The 19,069-nt window shown below is 39.1% G+C and overlaps 1 protein-coding gene across 5 annotated transcripts in view; it reads left to right on the top strand.

The window, feature by feature from the left end:
• Positions 1-18,258, top strand: part of LOC134794888 (brain tumor protein-like) — a 500,480-nt gene extending 482,222 nt beyond the window's left edge. For all 5 annotated transcript variants that reach the window (XM_063766725.1, XM_063766722.1, XM_063766726.1 and 2 more), the window contains one exon: positions 12,499-18,258. In XM_063766725.1, the coding sequence (XP_063622795.1) occupies positions 12,518-15,052 (2,535 nt within the window). In that variant the 5' untranslated portion in view covers positions 12,499-12,517 and the 3' untranslated portion in view covers positions 15,053-18,258. The remainder of the gene's footprint in view (positions 1-12,498) is intronic.
• Positions 18,259-19,069: the final 811 nt, after the last annotated feature.

Here is a 19,069-nt window from a genome sequence, read left to right as displayed (position 1 = left end):
TTATGACCTTTTAAACATCCACGCAAAAAACTACTTTGTTCTAACCCTAACAGGTGACAGGGTCAATGAACTTACTTGTAAACAATCAGTATTCGACAGGAAATTATGCTAATTTGTTGCCATCTAACCATTTTTAGGTCTGCTTACAGCACGGTAAGAATCATTGCAGGATTTTCGCTTTCTTAGTGGTTCCACTTGTTCAATACTTGAATGAAATAGTTATGTTATTCCTTAATATTAATAATACTAACCACAACATTGTTTACAACGACAGTTCAAATGGTGACATTGACAACCACTCAAAAGTACGCAATCGTCTTATAAATATCTCTGGTTTCCTTGACTGATAAAAAGGTTTTAGTTTCTTAACACGTTTCACAAAATTATTTTCGAATAATTGGAAACTATCTAAAATAATTAAAAATAACAAGTAGGTTGTGTTAGTTGCACCAAATGAACTTGCAAAAATTAAATACTAAGAATAAATCAAGAATAAATACTTCTTCAATACCAAACTAACAAACCTTCTTGCGTGGTAGGAAATAGACAAGACGTCTGATGTTTGAAATTAAATTTTCATTGAACTATACTTATTGAATGTCATATTCTTCAAATAAAAATGTTAGATTCTCGTGGCTATTTAAATTTGTGGGGCTGTGTAAAAGATATGGTGTACCAAACCAAACGGAATGTGAAACTGCGGACGAAATGAGACAAAGGCTAATTGGTGCTTTCTGCGGAGGATAAATGACGAAGAGCATACACTATATCGCATGTGCATCGACATACTCGGGTACGGGCTGCGGCGGCGTTGTAATACACGGAGGTACATTTGAACACCGTATGTGAAAAGAAGATAGTATTAAATATTGGAAAAAAGTAATTATCTAAGAAAGTAATAAAATTGTTTGTAATATTTTTGCATGCATTTGACATTTATGCGTCATTCATACATCATTGCGATACTGTCAACGATCGGAAAAAAGTGTAAAGTCCCGAGCTTTCCCGACGGAGATCCTTAATCTAGCCGTCATGTGCACATGCTATAGGGTTATCACCACAGTTAAAAAGTAGTATTTTTGCAATTTTTATTTTTTACTCAATTAACGATTCTTACCATTACCAATAGTCTCTGTATCACTTAAACGACCTAATACTTCCGGGAAGGATCGTCGTGCCTTTCCACCCTGTATAATATGTAAAAAGCAGTACCTATATGTCACATGGTAGCAAAATTATTTCCACTATGGGCGTTGAAACTTGAATCCCTCGTGTATTTTAGAATCCTTCGCTTCGTTAAGGATTCAATCCCATCACGCTATTTTGCTCACGATATGTAATTTGCTCCCTTGCGACACAATCTATTTTTGTACCCTTATTTACCTACACATTTGCATAAAACAAATATGTCTCAGCCAAAAACCTTAAACAAGAAAGTACCTACGTTTAATCTTTAATATTGAGTGACAAGACGAAACTTGTTCAATAAAGTGGAATCATGCAAATCTCCCGTCCCTTATTAATATTATGTATGAAGCGAGACGGCAACTGTTTGCAAGTTTGAAAGATTGCAAATTCTTGGAAATCTATTGGAGCAAAGTTTTACCAGGGGTTTCTTGGCACTTTGGCTTTTTTTGTAAAACACTTAAACTAGAAAAGTATGATAGTTAATTTATGAGGATTTTAATGCATTTTACGCTTGTTAGAAAAAAGATGATATCTGGTTAATAGTAGTTTAATGAAATAAAACACTATTCATCATTATCATAAGTGTCAAAAAGTCCACTTTTATGCAAAGATAAAGAAAACCATAACTAAGCTAAGTTAGCACCAAATAAATTACGCTACCCGGGAAATACCGCTTTGAACCGCTAAAATGTTACGGGGAGCCAACGTTAAAATCCAAACACCTCAGTGTGACTATAAACAAATCTGTAGTTTGTTACTACATTACGATACAAGTGCGAAAAGGAGGAAATTCGCACGTGTATTATACAACGTTTTACAGTACATATGGCCCTTTAACTTTTTGACATAGGCACGTATTGTCCTTAATCCCGCCCTAGGGCAGTAAAGTAACACAATATGTACTGTAAAAAAATTTCAACTCACTCGGAAGATTTCCTCTAAATTTGCCCATGAGTGTATTTACTATTTAGCCAATCTTAATCATGTACTTATCTGTAATATTACATAACGTAAGCCCTTAATGATTCAGATTGTGCGATAAATATTGCGTCAAACCGTACGTGTTCCTTGTTTACTTTAAAAAAAAGTCCCGCCATACGCATTAAGTTGATTCGTGACGTCGTAAACGCAATGTTGCCACTCGAAAAAACGCCATCCCGGACATGTGCTCATGAATTTTAACTTCTCAAGTCTCCCGGCATATTACACATGGCAACTGGCAACCCGATACATTATATATTTGGGTTTATGAAACGATTTTCTTGAGATACCCAGTTTTTTTTTTATGGAGGGGTGAAACGCGTGTTTTATCTACATATAGATATGTCGTTTATGAAGTAAGTTTGTCGTATTTGTATAGTCAATCAGTTACCTTACGGTTAATATAAAAAAAAATCAATAACTACCAAAGTTGACTAAACGTATTTAAATAAATAGCAAACAACAGCGCTCTAATAATAGCACTGTTACTTTAAAAGTTAAACAATGTAACACCGTTAATTGGAATACCCAGCGTACCCTAAAAAGGTTAATATCGGCATCTGTCCCCGCCATCTGCGTTAGATGAGCTGCCGATGCTCATTATTGCCGATTCCCTATCATTTGTCGAATTAATAAAGCTCAAGGTCCATGGGCTAAGTCCAGAATGTTCGTTTGACATATTGAAAATAATGACGAAATCGCATTGGTTTTGTAAGCATCTTACACATCTTACGTAATTAATTTAGTATAGAATTTTTCTTTGTCACGGCTGAAGATCGCTCACTACTCACAAAGGTCTTTTTTCTCTTTTTTCGCATATCATAATACTTCTACTTTTCGCTATGACACTCGCTAGACATCTATATTCCCTTTCAATGAAAGCTCGCAGTTGATCTTATTCAAATCGGCATTCTATAGACGCTGCGAACAGACTTGAATTTTTCAATTTGCCCAAGCCAAGATCATCCCTTGCGCAAACTTTATGTACAGCGAGATCAGAAAAATCCAAAGTTACCTCAAGGTAATGTAATTCCCAAACAATACTTTAGCCTCAGATTATTTATTGTGCACTCCAACTTGACGCGCAACCACAATTCACCGACGGTGCTAAAATGCTCTCCCTGTCCACCCTTACGTTTCAATTCTCATTAGCCGTTCCAAGCTATTATCAACTTTAATTTCTGCACGTTTGAGTCGGTTTTCATCTGCTCCAGCCTGTGATTTACGACGAATCAGGAAACCTTTTCGGTTGCCGTAATCTGCTTCGACCCAATCGCAATTAATGAGGTCCCAACAGCGCGGAGTCGGTTCAGGCGGTCTTATTGCTCGCACTGGGAATACTGGACGTGTTTGCAAACTGATCCTGGTTTTAAACTCTTCGCTGTACAACTAAGATTGTGCAATAAGTAATTTTATTATAATTACGTACTGTTAATTTTCATGCAATTATACGTATAGGTTTAGGTTTAGTTCATTGTAAAAGCAACATGAAACGCAATGAATGACACTTTCCAGATTTGTTATTGCTTTTTTTTTCCCTGTATAACGTAATTTGTAATTGTAAACCATCTTAATCATTGGTAGAAAAACTAGAAGCAAATAGGTTACCTGCCTATCCCGTTTGTATCCCGCTCTAGAAAGCCCAAATCACATAAGATTATGCACATAGTTGTCTACACAACTCGACGGTTTTGAAGCAACATCACCAAGTCAAATGTCCACATTCTGATGTTAATCCCCGCGATGTCACCGTTTCCATTCCACTATACATCAGCGGGACTAAGGGCTACTCCCCGGAGAGTGCCAGCAACATGCCATACATTTTCAAGTATATCCTAACCTCGATTTCGCTACAAATATCCTTAATAATTCGAAATATTTTACTCGAAATCCCTTACATCGGAAAATAATCCAAGCTTGTTAAAATCTGACGAATTCGCTGGGGTTGCTGTTGATTTAAAAATATGTTTCTGTCAGGCAATTTCTGAAGGATTAATCGTTCAATCTGTATCCAATTGTTAGTATTTATTGATTCTAGCGAGCTCCAAGAGTAATCAAAAACTACGTAGAGGGCCTTTTGTCTCGTGAAATTCGGATTGCAGCCGGAACCTATTTTGCCTGGGCTTTGTTCGCAACAATGTGTCTGGCTCGTCGTATATCTACCGTATCTCGATCGAGCTATACATCGGGGACGGAACTGCAACGCAACGATGGACGTCTAATTGCTCCGTGCGGGGAAACGGCTCAAACTTCGATTGTGCTCAATGCTGCTGGCTGAGTTACGGTTACGAGCGGGTGCTTGTTCCCAAATAGGTTCTAAAACAGAAATTGTATGCGTTGCTAACAATATAACGACTCACGACAGTTTAACTTCAATTAAAAGGGTAGTAAATACAACATTTAATTTATGTGTAATGTGTATAGTAAAATACAGGTATTGGCACATACCTATATCGATAATAACACATTTTTATAAAGCTTTTGCAAAGAACCTTAGTTGAATCAAGTCCTCTATGTAACCTAACACATAACAAATAACAATATCTACCTTCCTTGAACAAAAGCCACTGTAACTGTATCCATGTAAAACCCTGACACAATAATCCAGTGTCAGGCCTGAAACATCGCCCTGCTTACAAATAAACCACTTTAATGCATGCTGCATCGCTTTGATATCTCAAAGGGAATGTAGACAACGATATAGTTACCGAATGGCGCTTGCAAATTTTATCATTAGTCGCCGAGCCAACGTGGTCATTTCGTATGCAGAAGCGCATAGGCAATGCAATCGAGCCGTCACTGTCACTGGGGACTAAGCGGGCCGCTGTAATGTATTGCGGATGCTGCCCGTAAATTCCCATATTACCAGAGCTGCACTATCGGAAATTAGAACCTGTTAGGGATGTTAGCTACCAACCTAATTAAGCACGAGTATTCCGGTTTATCTCTGTACCTTTTTGTCGAGAGCAATTTTGACTACCATCTACAAAACAAGGCCATTCACCTCGCAAATATCTCCCCTTAGGTACACTTCTAAACACGGGGGAGTCAAAATAAATTTCCACCCTCACCCTAATTCGAATGAGCGCGATCCCCTTTCGATTCGCCCTATGCGTTGGCATGGCAACGGGCCCTTTGTAGGGAGTGCACCGCCGATGTAAACATTCCAGAGGCGTTCCTGAAATGCACTTTTCGGCTACCCGTCGTTATTGATGTTGCTCCGCTCCTTCCGGCATGCCGCCTGCTCGTAAATGGCTCCAAAATATTAAGTTAAGCTTGTCTATTTATCACGTTTATGGCGCTTGTATCTACGCTACGGGTAAGGTCAGGAGATGCATTTACGTTATAGCGCTCTAAATTGATATTAGAATGTTGAAACGTGCCAATATACTTTAACGATTTTCTTCGGTCGTAGATATTGGCTCAAACAAGGTTCCAAGATACTTATTTATCAGATAAAATGGTGTTTGTATGTATAAAAACTCGTTTTCTTCATAATTTAGAGATATTGGTTTCTATCTATCCATAGTTATTACACTGAGAGAAAAAACTAACAAAAACACACTTAGAATTACAAAAATAAAACTTAATCCGGGGACAAGGAGAGTCAACTAATAGGAACAAATTGACTTTTGCAATTTCCATTTAGTAGGAAATACAACTTCTATATTTGTAATTTGAAGTATGCTAGAGTAATTTCAGAAATTTGGTTTTGTTATTCCGAGAGGTGCTTTAGCAATATCGGAGGTGATGACGTCATGGGTGAAAACTAACCGTTTTGTAATTCTAAGCGTGCTTTAGCAATATCGGAGACGATGACGTCATAGGTTTTACTAAACTGTACTGCGATTCCAAGCTAGCTGTTGTTATTCTAGAGATAATGACGTCACAGGCAAAAACTAAACTGTTTGCAATTCCTCCGCCCCTAGCAAACGGGCGCCGCGAGAGCATGTCGCGCGCGTGGTAGCTACCCGTCTCTATTTCTGTCTGTATGAATAAAAAAGCATTTGGTAGTATATCTCTGTACTAAAGAGGCACTATAAAAGCCTGTCGAGATATTCTACCCATTCCTTTCTTATTCATACAGTCAGAAAGAGACTAGTAGTTATTACGCGCGCAACATGCTCTCGCGGCGCACCTGTGCTAGGGAGGTTGGAATTGCAAACAGTTTAGATTTACCTTTGATGTCATTATCACTAGAATAACAACAGCTAGCTCGAAGTTGCAGAACAATATATTCCTGTAGACCCCAACTGCACAGTAGGTCGCGGGTTAATATGTCCATGGCCCACAATATATCCTAAATTTATTATTTAACTTAAGTATGTTTTAAACAAAGAAGACACGAGACACGCCCGCCCGACATCCGACACAATACTAACTCTAACCAAATGAACGTAGCAAGTAGCTGTGTTGGTATTACAAAACTCGTTTAGTGATTGGTACAACAATGAACATAAACACAACAAGTCTATCTACTAAATACCAGTAAACTTTGTAATGTCGCTATAGTAACAACTGAATTGTTATTTTAAATGGGGTAATGTTATTCCCGCGAACTCGTTTTTTAGATATTACAAAACTATGTAAGTGAGACATTTACTAAAATCATAACTTGAAATCACAGATGCTTTTTTCCAAAAATCACAAACTTTACTAGTAAAAATCGGAGAATTTTAGTAGTAATAAAAATGGATTGTAACAAATACTGAACTTTGTTTAAGAGCGCTATTACATTTCGGCGTTGAGCGAGTTTAGGTATTTTACGCGCTGCGGCAGGCCGTGCGAGCTCAGTACGCCGATCCCTTCTACCACACTCGCACTACAATGATGGATTAAACATTCTTGATCCTTCGCGAAGCATATTGAAATCAACCATAACAACACTAACTGTACTTAACTTTTAAAGTTCTAAAACTGTTATTTGGTAAGTAAGAAAATACTAAATGCAGTGCAAATGTACATAGGGGCTGTTCATAAATTACGTCATCTATTTTTGACGATTTTTGACCCCCCCCCCCCCACCCCTCAAATCATCCAAAAATCAAGCATCGGATGAATCTGTTTCCTCCTACGTCATGTTACCATCATCCGATGTCCAGACCCCCCCCCCCCCCACTCCTCCCATTTGAAACGACGTAATTTATGAATAGCCCCATACTCGTACTTATGAAGGTATATTACTCGAAAGAAATTATAGGTACCTACTCGCTTATTTATATGTTTTGTCATTGCATTTGGTACCTATAGGTTGTAAAGTTTGTATCAACGAGGGTTTAAAAACGAACTGGTACTGAGGATCTGATGATGATTAAGGTGGTCACGGATACCAATCAACCATGTAGTAACATGATTAGGCTCGTTTGATTCGTCTCAACAAGATCTTTGACACTGAAGATACACAGGGTCTGATGATGGAGCTGGAAGGTGGCCACGGGTACCAGTCTATCATGTAACTAAACAACTTCGTGTTTGGGCTCGTTTGATTCGTCTCAACAAGATCTTTGAGACAAGACAGTACTCAGGGTCTGATGATGGAGCTGGAAGGTACCATTACCAATCAACCATGCAACTAAACCACATCGTGTTTAGGATCGTTTGATTCGTCTCAACAAGATCTTTGACACTAGGTGATACTCAGAGTCTGATGATGGAGCTGGAAGGTGGTCACCGGTACCAATCAACCATGCAACTAAACCACTTCGTGTTTAGGCTCGTTTTATTCGTTTCAACAAGATCTTTGACACAAGAGAGTACTCAGGGTCTGATGTTGGAGCCGGAAGGTGGTCACCGGTACCAATCAACCATGCAACTAAACCATTTCGTGTTTAGGCACGTTTTATTCATCTCAACAAGATCTTTGACACAAGGTAGTACTCAGGGTCTGATGATGGAGCGCGAAGGTGGCGACGGGTACCTGTCAATCATCATCAGCTCCATCATCAGACCCTGAGTAGTATCTTGTCTCAAACATCTTATTGCGAGGAATCAAACGAGCCCAAACACGAAGTGGTTCAGTTACATGGTAGACTGGTACCCATGGCCACAGTCCAGCTCCATCATCAGACCCTGAGTACTAACTTGTGTCAAAGATCTTGTTGCGACGAATCGAACGAAGCCAAACACGAAGTGGTTTAGTTGCATGGTTGATTGGTACCGGTGACCACCTTCCGGATCCATCATCAGACCCTCAGTACTACCTTGTGTCAAAGATCTTGTTGCGACAAATCAAACGAGCCCAAGCACGAAGTGGTTCAGTTACATGGTAGACTGGTACCCGTGGCCACAGTCCAGCTCCATCATCAGACCCTGAGTACTAACTTGTGTCAAAGATTTTGTTGCGACGAATCGAACGAAGCCAAACACGAAGTGGTTTAGTTGCATGGTTGATTGGTACCGGTCACCACCTTCCGGATCCATCATCAGACCCTCAGTACTACCTTGTGTCAAAGATCTTGTTGCGACAAATCAAACGAGCCCAAACACGAAGTGGTTCAGTTACATGGTAGACTGGTACCCGTGGCCACCTTCCAGCTCCATCATCAGATCCTGAGTACTATCTTGTGTCTAAGGTCTTGTTGAGACGAATCAAACGAGCCTAAACACGAAGTGGTTTAGTTGCATGGTTGATTGGTACCGGTGACCACCTTCCGGCTCCAACATCAGACCCTGAGTATTATCTTGTGCCAAAGATCTTGTTGAGACGAATCAAACGAGCCCAAACACGAAGTGGTTTAGTTGCATGGTTGATTGGTACCGGTGACCACCTTCCGGCTCCATCATCAGACCCTGAGTACTATCTTAAGTCAAAGATCTTGTTGAGACGAATAAAACGAGCCTAAACACGAAGTGGTTTAGTTGCATTGTTGATTGGTACTGGTGACCACCTTCCGGCTCCATCATCAGACCCTGAGTACTATCTTAAGTCAAAGATCTTGTTGAGCCGAATCAAACGAGCCCAAACACGAAGTGGTTTAGTTGCATGGTTTATTGGTACCGGTGACCACCTTCCGGCTCCATCATCAGACCCTGAGTACTATCTTGTGTCAAAGATCTTGTTGAGATGAATAAAACGAGCCTAAACACGAAGTGGTTTAGTTGTATGGTTGATTGGTACCGGTGACCACCTTCCGGCTCCATCATCAGACCCTGAGTACTATCTTGAGTCAAATAAATACATATAGAATGCCAGGTCGTTTCAAATATTTTTAATCCTGTCCGGTAGTTTATTAAACTGTACCATTATAAATTATAATACTATAAAAACAGTGCTAGGATCAAAGTCTCTCGTTGCGGTTTACACGCACACAGTATAGCGTTTTACACGGCGCCCGCCGCACACAATGATAAAAAACCTCGTCGTCGCCGTTGAAAATGTGCGGAGCCGACCGACACACGTCCTGCCTCTACAAGCTCTGCCGCGGCACTGAGCTGGCGCAGCGCGCGTCATCGGTAATATAGAGTAGTTTTCAAAAAATTGCCAAAAAATTATAGTAGAATTTCATAAACACTAATGTATACCAACAGTATAAGCAAACGTTGCAGATTGCTTGAGTATGAAAATGACTTCGATATTAAGTAGATTTTCGTAGGAATTGACACTTGTTTCGGAGAGAAAATCGAGTTCGTTTTACTTTGATTTTCTCTTTCTCAAAGGTATGTAGGAAAAATATAGTTTGATATGCCTAAAGTACAGGGTATTAGTAATACAAAATAGCCAGGTTTAGCAGAGTAAAATTCTCAACATTTCCAAATAAGAGCTCGCCATTCAGTGCTTCACGGGGTTTTTCGGAAACGACCATCAGAAAAAAAATCATTACTAATTTAATAAGTCCTTTTTCTAATATTTACAACGATATTTATAAAGATAAGAAGACGCTTTTACTGGAACAAGTACTCATTGTTTCTAATAATGAGCGCAAAGTCCTGAATTTCGTCGACTAGTATCATCAATTTTGCATTATTTCGACTTTTCTTGTAAGAGCGCTCTTAATGCTCCATTTACTAAAGTCTGTTTGCTGAAATTAGATTTAGTATTACTGAGCTGTTTGTAGAAATAAATTAATTTTACAGAAATAGTGAAACTTCCATGATTACTACTAAAACTTCATTTTTTCCCCCAGTACAGAACTGTTTATTAATTCCTGGTGGTGATTTTTCTCTCAGTGTACAGACAGATGCTTTAGCGCGCCGTAGTATTAGTGTATTTTGTAATAATACTCGGTTTTCTCTCATCAATTGAATATATGCATAAAGTATAACAGAGTTTTTCAGTTTAAGCAAATCTACACTCAAATATGGTGCTCTACTCTAGTGACCTTAAATATCATTTTAGTAAAGGTTATTTTTAAGATCGGTTTATTAGAGCTGGCATGAGATTTGTACATCGGTACCGATATGACATTTTTTAATAAATACTATAGCTTTATATTTGTTTTGGAATTTGGAACCTTGTCTAATAGTTAGGGAGGCGAATAGGGGAATTTTCGGCAATACTCGAGCGTGGCAGTTTAAGATATGAGAGATACCTTAGACCTAATAGAATAACCTTGTAAAGTATTTAGCTCTATATGTAGTGACGCGCGCCTAGGATAGACGATCAGATTAGTAAAAAAAAATGGATAGTCTGAAATACTCGAGCGCCTCAGATTAAGATATTGGGGGTTGGTTTTAGTGTTTAAAGACTAAATTTAACTAATCTGACGATAAGTCCTTGACGCCGCCGAGTTATAGGGTCGCGAACTTGTAAAAAAAAAACGTTAATCCGGCATTCTCGAGCGCGATTTTTTTATTTTTTATTTTGAAGAATATTATCTAAAACTTACTAAAAATACAAAATCTGCCGGTTTCCGCATGACCGGAAGTGTGGAGGAGCCATTTCGTCTTCCTAAGAACGCGTTGCGGCATATAAGTCGCGAACGATACATTTTACAAAAAAAAAGTTTAAATAAACAAAAAAGGTAATTTTATTTTACACAAAAAAGGTCTCTTTACATTTTTGTCCAAAGTTAAAACTTTTTGACTTGAAGCATCATAAAAACTCAAACTCCCGGTTTTTTGAGTATATCTCGAAAACTGAGGGTGTTAAAAAAAATTGATATGAAATAACGATGATTAAATTATGTGACTTTTATTATATCTCAAAATTTTTTTTTTCTAAAGTATCTCGACAATTTTCGTGGACTCGGAAAAAGTTACGCGTATCTGTATACAAAAGTATTATTAACATGTACAGTTTCATGTATGTGTATTATTCAATAGCCTGTTGATTCTCAAATTGTTTTTTGGACGTACCGTAAGTTCCCCGTTTTATCAAGGAGAAAGAAAGGAAAAAAAAAGAAACCAAAAAACCTTTTTCGGTCAGATTAAGAGAACCCACCAACATTTTTGTCAGATTAAAAAAATATGCTTTCAGGATACCGAGATAAACCTCCCCTATGAAAATCTGACGCGCTCGAGTATTTCAAAAAAACTTTTTTTTATTGCATTTTCAAAAATTCATCGTAACTTATCGTCACGCCGAAATCGTCAGTTTTTTTAAAGGAAGCTTCCTTGGGGCCTACTTAACACCCCTTCCGAAAATCTGACGCACTCGAATAATTTTTTTTTTTTTTGCATTTTTGACTACTTTATATGCCTACCCCCACCACGCAAACCGGCAGATTAGTATACCGTTGTTATCAGAGGCACTCGGGGCATACGTAGTATGAATATCTGACGCGCTCGAGAATGCCCAAGTAACTGTTTTTTTTAACATTTTTGAAAAACCGTACACGCCAAACCCACCGCTAAAATGGTTTTTGCCATACGAGCTTTTCTTTTCGAAATTATTTTATCTTTCGATTTTGATAGGTCTCGACGGCGCCGTTGAATTACGCCATTTAGCTACCTCGCCTCCCTAACTATAATTTAACATAAGTTAAAAGCAAATGTTCTAAAAAGGCCTTAATATAAGGGCCTCTAAGACTCAGGAGGACAAATAGTCGACGCCAGATCCTATGAATTAATCGGGCGCAGTTCGATTCGCCAAAATGACAAGTGTGACGTGGCTAGAGTTTGTGCGGAAAGAGAAGAGTCGTGAATTGTATGGGATCCAATACATTCTACGACTCTTCTCTTTCCGCACAGACTCTACCATGCAAGTTTTTAGAGTAAATTTACGTACTAGATATGTTAAAGCCACGTCACGTCACTTTGAAGATTCGAATAGGAAGACAATATTTCAAACCTTGCGAGAGCTAATAAGAGTATAATAATATGATTTTATTTTATATTAATTTAAAACATTCCCTTTTGTAATGACTAACCGTGTCTGTTCACTTGTTCCAGGGATGCCGGTTTCCTGAAGATGGCCTCACGCACCCCGTCCCTTGAGTCGCTGCCCGGTGCCAACTCGATAGGTTCGCTGGAGCGTGGCTCCTTATCGCCCCTGACCCTCAGCGGCTCCTCGCCTCCCGCGAGCGACTCCGCTGTATGTGACCTTCGCGAGTTCGACGGTCTAGACACCACGTGCGCCATTTGCCGGGAGACATTCGTCGACCCGAAAGTACTCAACTGCTTCCACACCTTCTGCCGCGGCTGCTTGGAGCGCGAGCAAACACACCCGGACAAAGTAACCTGCGTGACTTGCCGCGTGGACAGTCAGCTCCCGCCGGCTGGCGTACCAGGCCTGCTCACGAACCTCGTGATCGCCGCCGCTGTCGAGCAGGACGCCGATCTCCTCCCGTCCGCTCGCCAGACCAACTCACCCTCGGCCCGCTGTACCGGTTGCAAATCAAAGGAATCAGACGCCGTAGCGCGTTGCGTAGACTGCGCCAATTTCCTGTGCCCAAACTGCGTAATGGCGCACCAATTCATGCACTGCTTCGAAGGCCACCGAGTGCTGGCGTTCACAGATCTGAAAGATGACAAGGGCATGCTCGGATCTACGCTCACGACGAGCGGGGACAAAACCGCATTTTGCCCACGACACAAGAATGATATTCTCAAATACTTCTGCCGCACATGCTCAGTGCCGGTGTGCAAGGAGTGCACCATCATCGAGCACCCTGCCGCGTTGCACGACTATGAGCACTTGTCCGACGCTGGGCCTAAACAACTAGAGCTCATGCAGGTCGCCGTCAATGAAGCCAAGACCCGCGCCACGGAGATCAGGCACGTCGTCAAGACTGTCGAACACGCTGCTGGCAAACTACAAGTCCAGTACCACAAAGCTCAAAACGAAATTAATGATACGTTCCAATTCTACCGTTCTATGCTAGAAGAACGCAAACAGGAACTGCTTAAAGAACTCGAAAGCGTATTCTCAACGAAACAGATCGCGTTGACGGTTGTAGGCCAGAAAGCTCAAGAGACTGTCGACAAAATTTATCAAACTTGCGACTTCGTAGAGCGGCTAACCAAATGCGCCAATTTAGCTGAAATATTAATGTTCAGGAAGTTATTAGATAATAAACTGCAGACCTTGATGCAAACGAACCCAGAACAAAGCATGCAAACAGCATCTGAACTCGAATTTGTGTCTAACTATCAGGCAATACAAGTTGGAGTACGAAACACATTTGGATATGTCCGCTCGAACCCCGAAAATGTAGGGCCCACCAAGCAACCGCCTATTGCCCGTCCTACGAACGGCTCACTTTTGAATGGGGGCTCATCGTCTAGCAGCAGTAGCGTCAACGGAAGTTCCGGAAGCTTAAACGGTGGTATCCACCTCCCGACTGGACTCAACGGCGTTTTAGACCGTCCTTACAGCAATGGCCTTCTTGGACCCACCAGCCAGTCCACGTCACCTTTCGAATCCAACATCATCTCCAAGAGATTTAATAATGGCGCAAGTCTTGGACCATTCTCTACCGCTATCGGAGACATCAACTTGAATGGAATTAATCCCTATGAAAAATGGTCAAATGGTGGATGCGACTCGCTCTTTCCTCCCTCCAATAATGACCCTTACTCACTCACCACTGCCGCACACAATGATCCTATATTAGATCTGACGAACAAGTTAATTTCTACAGCCATTTTCCCACCGAAATCTCAAATTAAACGACAAAAGATGATTTATCACTGCAAATTCGGAGAGTTCGGAGTTATGGAGGGCCAGTTCACGGAGCCCAGTGGCGTCGCTGTCAATGCTCAAAACGACATCATCGTCGCCGACACCAACAATCATCGCATTCAGATATTCGACAAGGAAGGCCGCTTTAAATTCCAATTTGGAGAATGTGGCAAACGCGACGGGCAACTGCTATACCCTAACAGAGTTGCCGTGGTGCGCACATCTGGCGACATTATCGTTACTGAGAGGTCCCCCACGCACCAAATACAGATCTACAACCAGTATGGCCAATTCGTGCGTAAATTTGGCGCCAACATTCTGCAGCACCCTCGCGGCGTGACCGTCGACAACAAGGGCCGTATTGTGGTCGTAGAATGCAAAGTAATGCGCGTCATAATCTTTGACCAAGTAGGCAACGTGCTCCAGAAATTCGGCTGCTCCAAGCATTTAGAATTCCCCAACGGTGTAGTAGTCAATGACAAGCAGGAGATATTCATTAGCGACAACCGCGCGCATTGTGTCAAGGTGTTCAACTATGAGGGGATCTATCTGCGCCAGATAGGAGGCGAAGGTGTGACTAACTACCCGATAGGTGTAGGAATTAACGCCGCCGGCGAAATCCTGATCGCGGACAATCACAACAACTTTAACTTGACGATCTTTACTCAGGACGGGCAACTGGTGTCCGCTCTTGAAAGCAAGGTGAAGCACGCGCAGTGCTTCGACGTGGCCTTGATGGACGACGGCTCTGTCGTTCTCGCCAGCAAGGACTACCGGCTCTATATCTATCGCTACGTGCAAGTGCCGCCTATAGGCATGTGAGCCCCCCGCTCTGATCACATCAGATCGGATTGACCGATGAACTATAAGCCAAAAAACCATTTGTTGAATCGCAAATAACTTGCAAGTGAACGGATCGGCCAGATGTGTCAATTTTTGAATAGTTGCATGTGACAATTTTGATGTGAATTAATGGTACTTGATAGTTTTTGTAAGTGCAAGTGTTGCGGCTGTCTCGATGTGATCAATTCAACTAACGATGGGAATTCTTAAAATAGTTTTTGGCATAAAATCTCTGTATGTATTATTTTGGAACTGTAATGAGATTAGTCATAGTATTGACATTGTTATTCGAGTACCTATTTAAAGGATGGAGATTATTCCGTTGAATCGATCCAAGCATAACGAACGGTGTTCTCGACCCTATCATTTTTTGATCTATTGAATAATATTTTTTCATATCCCACATCGTTAAATTAGGGATGAATATTAAGGGCATTTGTATTATTTAGCCCATTTGTTGGACCAATATTTTAACTATTATTACTTAACAAATTGTTAGGCGTTAAGCGTGTGATTTTATCGTAATAAGAGAGCATCGAGCGGTATTGTTGTTAGTTGTAAGATATTCTTCGGCACAATGGCACTTCCTGTTTTTGATTAGCACTTATTCTGTGTCGATGGAAATATGATTATGAAACTAAGTAAGAAGTTGTTACATTATTATTAGGTAAGTGTTAAATTGATTGAGCTAATGTGGACAATCATTAGTTACTACCCTCTTGATGTAGTTACAAAATCTAGGGAAAGTGATGGTAGGGGTTTTATCAATGACAAAGTTGACTGCGGCGTTCCTTGGACACTATGTTAACTCGAGCAATGCTACAGGTCCTTTCCTCCTTATGTCGTTCTGCATATGTGGAACGGAAAGTTTTGATGCCACAAAACTGTGACTGATCGAAAATGTTTTATAGACCTCAGCTCAGTTCCGAATTAGATACGCCACTCCTCTTCCAACATGAACCTTGAGTATTATAAAGCATTTTAGATTATGATGTTAATAAGTTATGAATGAAATGGCTGTAGTTTCTTTATATTTGTTGGAAGACTTCTGTCCCGACCGATGTCAGTACCGCCTAGTCACTGAGAGCCCACGGACCTGAAATTCATGTTTTCGTTGTTTTAAAGATAAGTAACATTTGGTTGATAATAATATTGTTCGTTTTTATACAAATCTAGTAATTGAATATGTTTTTAGTAATTGGACACGGTAGTAACTAGTAGAGCACTTTAGGAAATGGTCGTCTCGCTAGACTTTTTTTAAATAATTATAATTTTTGAGATTTCGATACGCGTGTAACTAGCGTTTCACTACTTACTGGAGTATTATAGCTCACTTGGTATACAAATAACTATGCAATTTGTTATTCTGGTAAGATATTTTTTTATGTGGAAACAACTTTATTTTTGTAGCAGTAGTATTATACGGTGCATGTGTAACGTTTACTTTTTTGTATTTTATGAATATTATACTATTATTTTTTACTTCATTACCGTGTGTGAGTGTGTTAGCAGAATTATTTTAGTTTGATTTCAATAGTTTTGGTTTTCTTAGTGAATAATCGTTTTTAGTTATTTTTAATCGCTGAATCTATGACAAGTGAAGAGATCTGATTCGATCCGTCTATTACGGTCGGGGGATCTATTTCTTAATTTTTGATCTGCATTAGTATATTGCTTAGGTTATGATGAGTTCGGTGATATTCCAATGGTCTACAGTTAATCTGTTTAATGATTGAAGGCGCGTCGCGAGGGCTCGGGCCGTGGCCTCGCCTACCTGCAACACATGTGCCATACAACTTTGTTGTGATTTAATAAATAATATTTAGTATCGTTTGTAAATATGTACCATACAACTTTGACTACGGAATCTAATTATAAGCCTCCGATGAACTCGATCGTACATCTTACTCGTTAGTGCAATTGTGTTTCGATTATTATGAACTAAGTATTTAGTCGCTACATTTGGTTCGCATTTTATTTTAATTCATTTTATCTTTTGCACACTTGCACTATCGTTAGCATTCTGAAACAGCAGATTTTCTTTATGCTTCTTTTTTTATTCAAAAATTGCGACCCACGCACGTACTGCCAATCACGACGCGTCTTCGATTCAATAGTAAAATTTCGTTTTTAAATTTGGATACTCACTAGATTAGGTGAAGTAGAATTTATTTTCAGATCTCTAGAGTCGAAATTTCAGTGATGAGTCACCAATGATTTAATGTAGGCTGCCCTGTTCCTAGTAAATTATTACCATTCCTAAGATCGGACGTTAATATTGTATTTCACTTAATCTACTGAATCGAGTTGAGTGAAGGTCTATTGATTGCGATTTTAGCTGCCGTAGCCTGCTTCATCTCACTCCATTTTGATGAATTGTTCCAACATACTTCATTTCATTCCAACGTGTCATCTGATAAAACCTATAGTTGCTTTACAAATCTTGACCGATTATTTTAGTTTATAATACTATGCACAATTCATCTTAATGAACTGAGGTTATGCGAAACAAGGTGAATACGATCATTTAGACTTTGCAAAAGTTTCATTCGTAAAAATTACGCCATCATTGTACCTATACAAAAAAATATCCGATCCATCTACGTTCTACATCATAAATCCTGCCGTAATGTTTACGAATGACTTCAGTAACTACATACGCTTCTACTTATTTGAGATCGTTACAACGTATTATATTTATATTAAGTATAGAATAGTATCAAAATTTTATCGTAAGATTTGCAAATTATGACAACTACACCTACACCTACATTGTAAAGCAGTGTAATCCTTTCGAACATTTTTTTAATTATGACGGTAATGAGTTAGTTATTTTATTTTTAACCTGATATGGTATTATAAGTTATGCCTATTGATTTATTATTACAAATTTCGTTCACATTTAACTTTTTGTGTTTTTGCATAATATAAGTTAAAAAAAATGATTTTCTGTACGAAAAACATTTCATTCTTAAAATTGCATTTCTAAAGCTTGAGGACTGATTAAAATTTGAAATATGTTTTGTCTTTAAATATATTTTGTCGATGTTTGTTGTTATAATTATTATATTTTTTTAATTATTTGTATAAACAATTGTTCTTTAAATTAATGTACATCGTTTTGTTTTGAATTATTTTTGTTGTATAATTGCTTTTTTAATAATACCAATTCATTGCAGTTTTAATGTGTGTTTTATTTTGATTTTGCCCGAGTAGTGCTTCAGTAGTGTTCCTGTTCTCGGTCGCAGTTACTTTAGCTGTAGCTAAATTAGCTGCGACCGATTAGAAAAAAAGCGTGTTTGTGCTAATTAATCTACCTATCTGCTATATTTTATAGAAGAAAACAAAACACATTATCCTAGATGTTTCCTCTGTTATAATAATACTAGTAAAATAAACACATTTACACATTGTCTAATATAACCCTGCACTACCTCTATTTTTCACTACAACAATATTTGAATCTGCACTTCTACCACAACATAATGACAGTCGCTACTTACGCCAATATTTTTAATACCTTTGTTTTAATACCTAATAGTTTTACGTCAAATCGATTTTTTAGCACAAACGTTTTGGTTTATTTTACAAAACTCTATAACTTTTCACAAATAATATTTATGTGGTCCATAATGACAAAACCTTAATATTTTGAGTTTTGTAAAATAGAACCAGATGGTGTGGTGGTAGGACCGTGTGCGTGTGTGTTTGATCGTGTGTGTGCATTTGATAAGTATTACCTACTTTCAAACAGTTGGTGTTGGGGAACAAGCGTTGGCATGAGATTCGTAAGTATTGCTTTAGTATTAAGTACCTACGTTACACATTTATTTATAACATTCACAAAGCGGCCAAAGTACTGCGATGAAAATAAATACAAACTATTGCGTCTTACTATTATTTATATTTAATAATAATAGTGTTCAGTAACCTAGTTCATTTTAGATCCCATCAACTCTCAATAGTCCTTACACCCTGGCGGGTACTGCCTCTGCG

The sequence above is a fragment of the Cydia splendana genome, chromosome 11, assembly GCF_910591565.1.
Source record: "Cydia splendana chromosome 11, ilCydSple1.2, whole genome shotgun sequence".
Lineage (NCBI taxonomy): Eukaryota > Metazoa > Arthropoda > Insecta > Lepidoptera > Tortricidae > Cydia > Cydia splendana.
The sequence above is the reverse complement of the archived record's forward strand: the minus strand, read 5'-3'. Positions and strand labels throughout refer to the sequence as shown.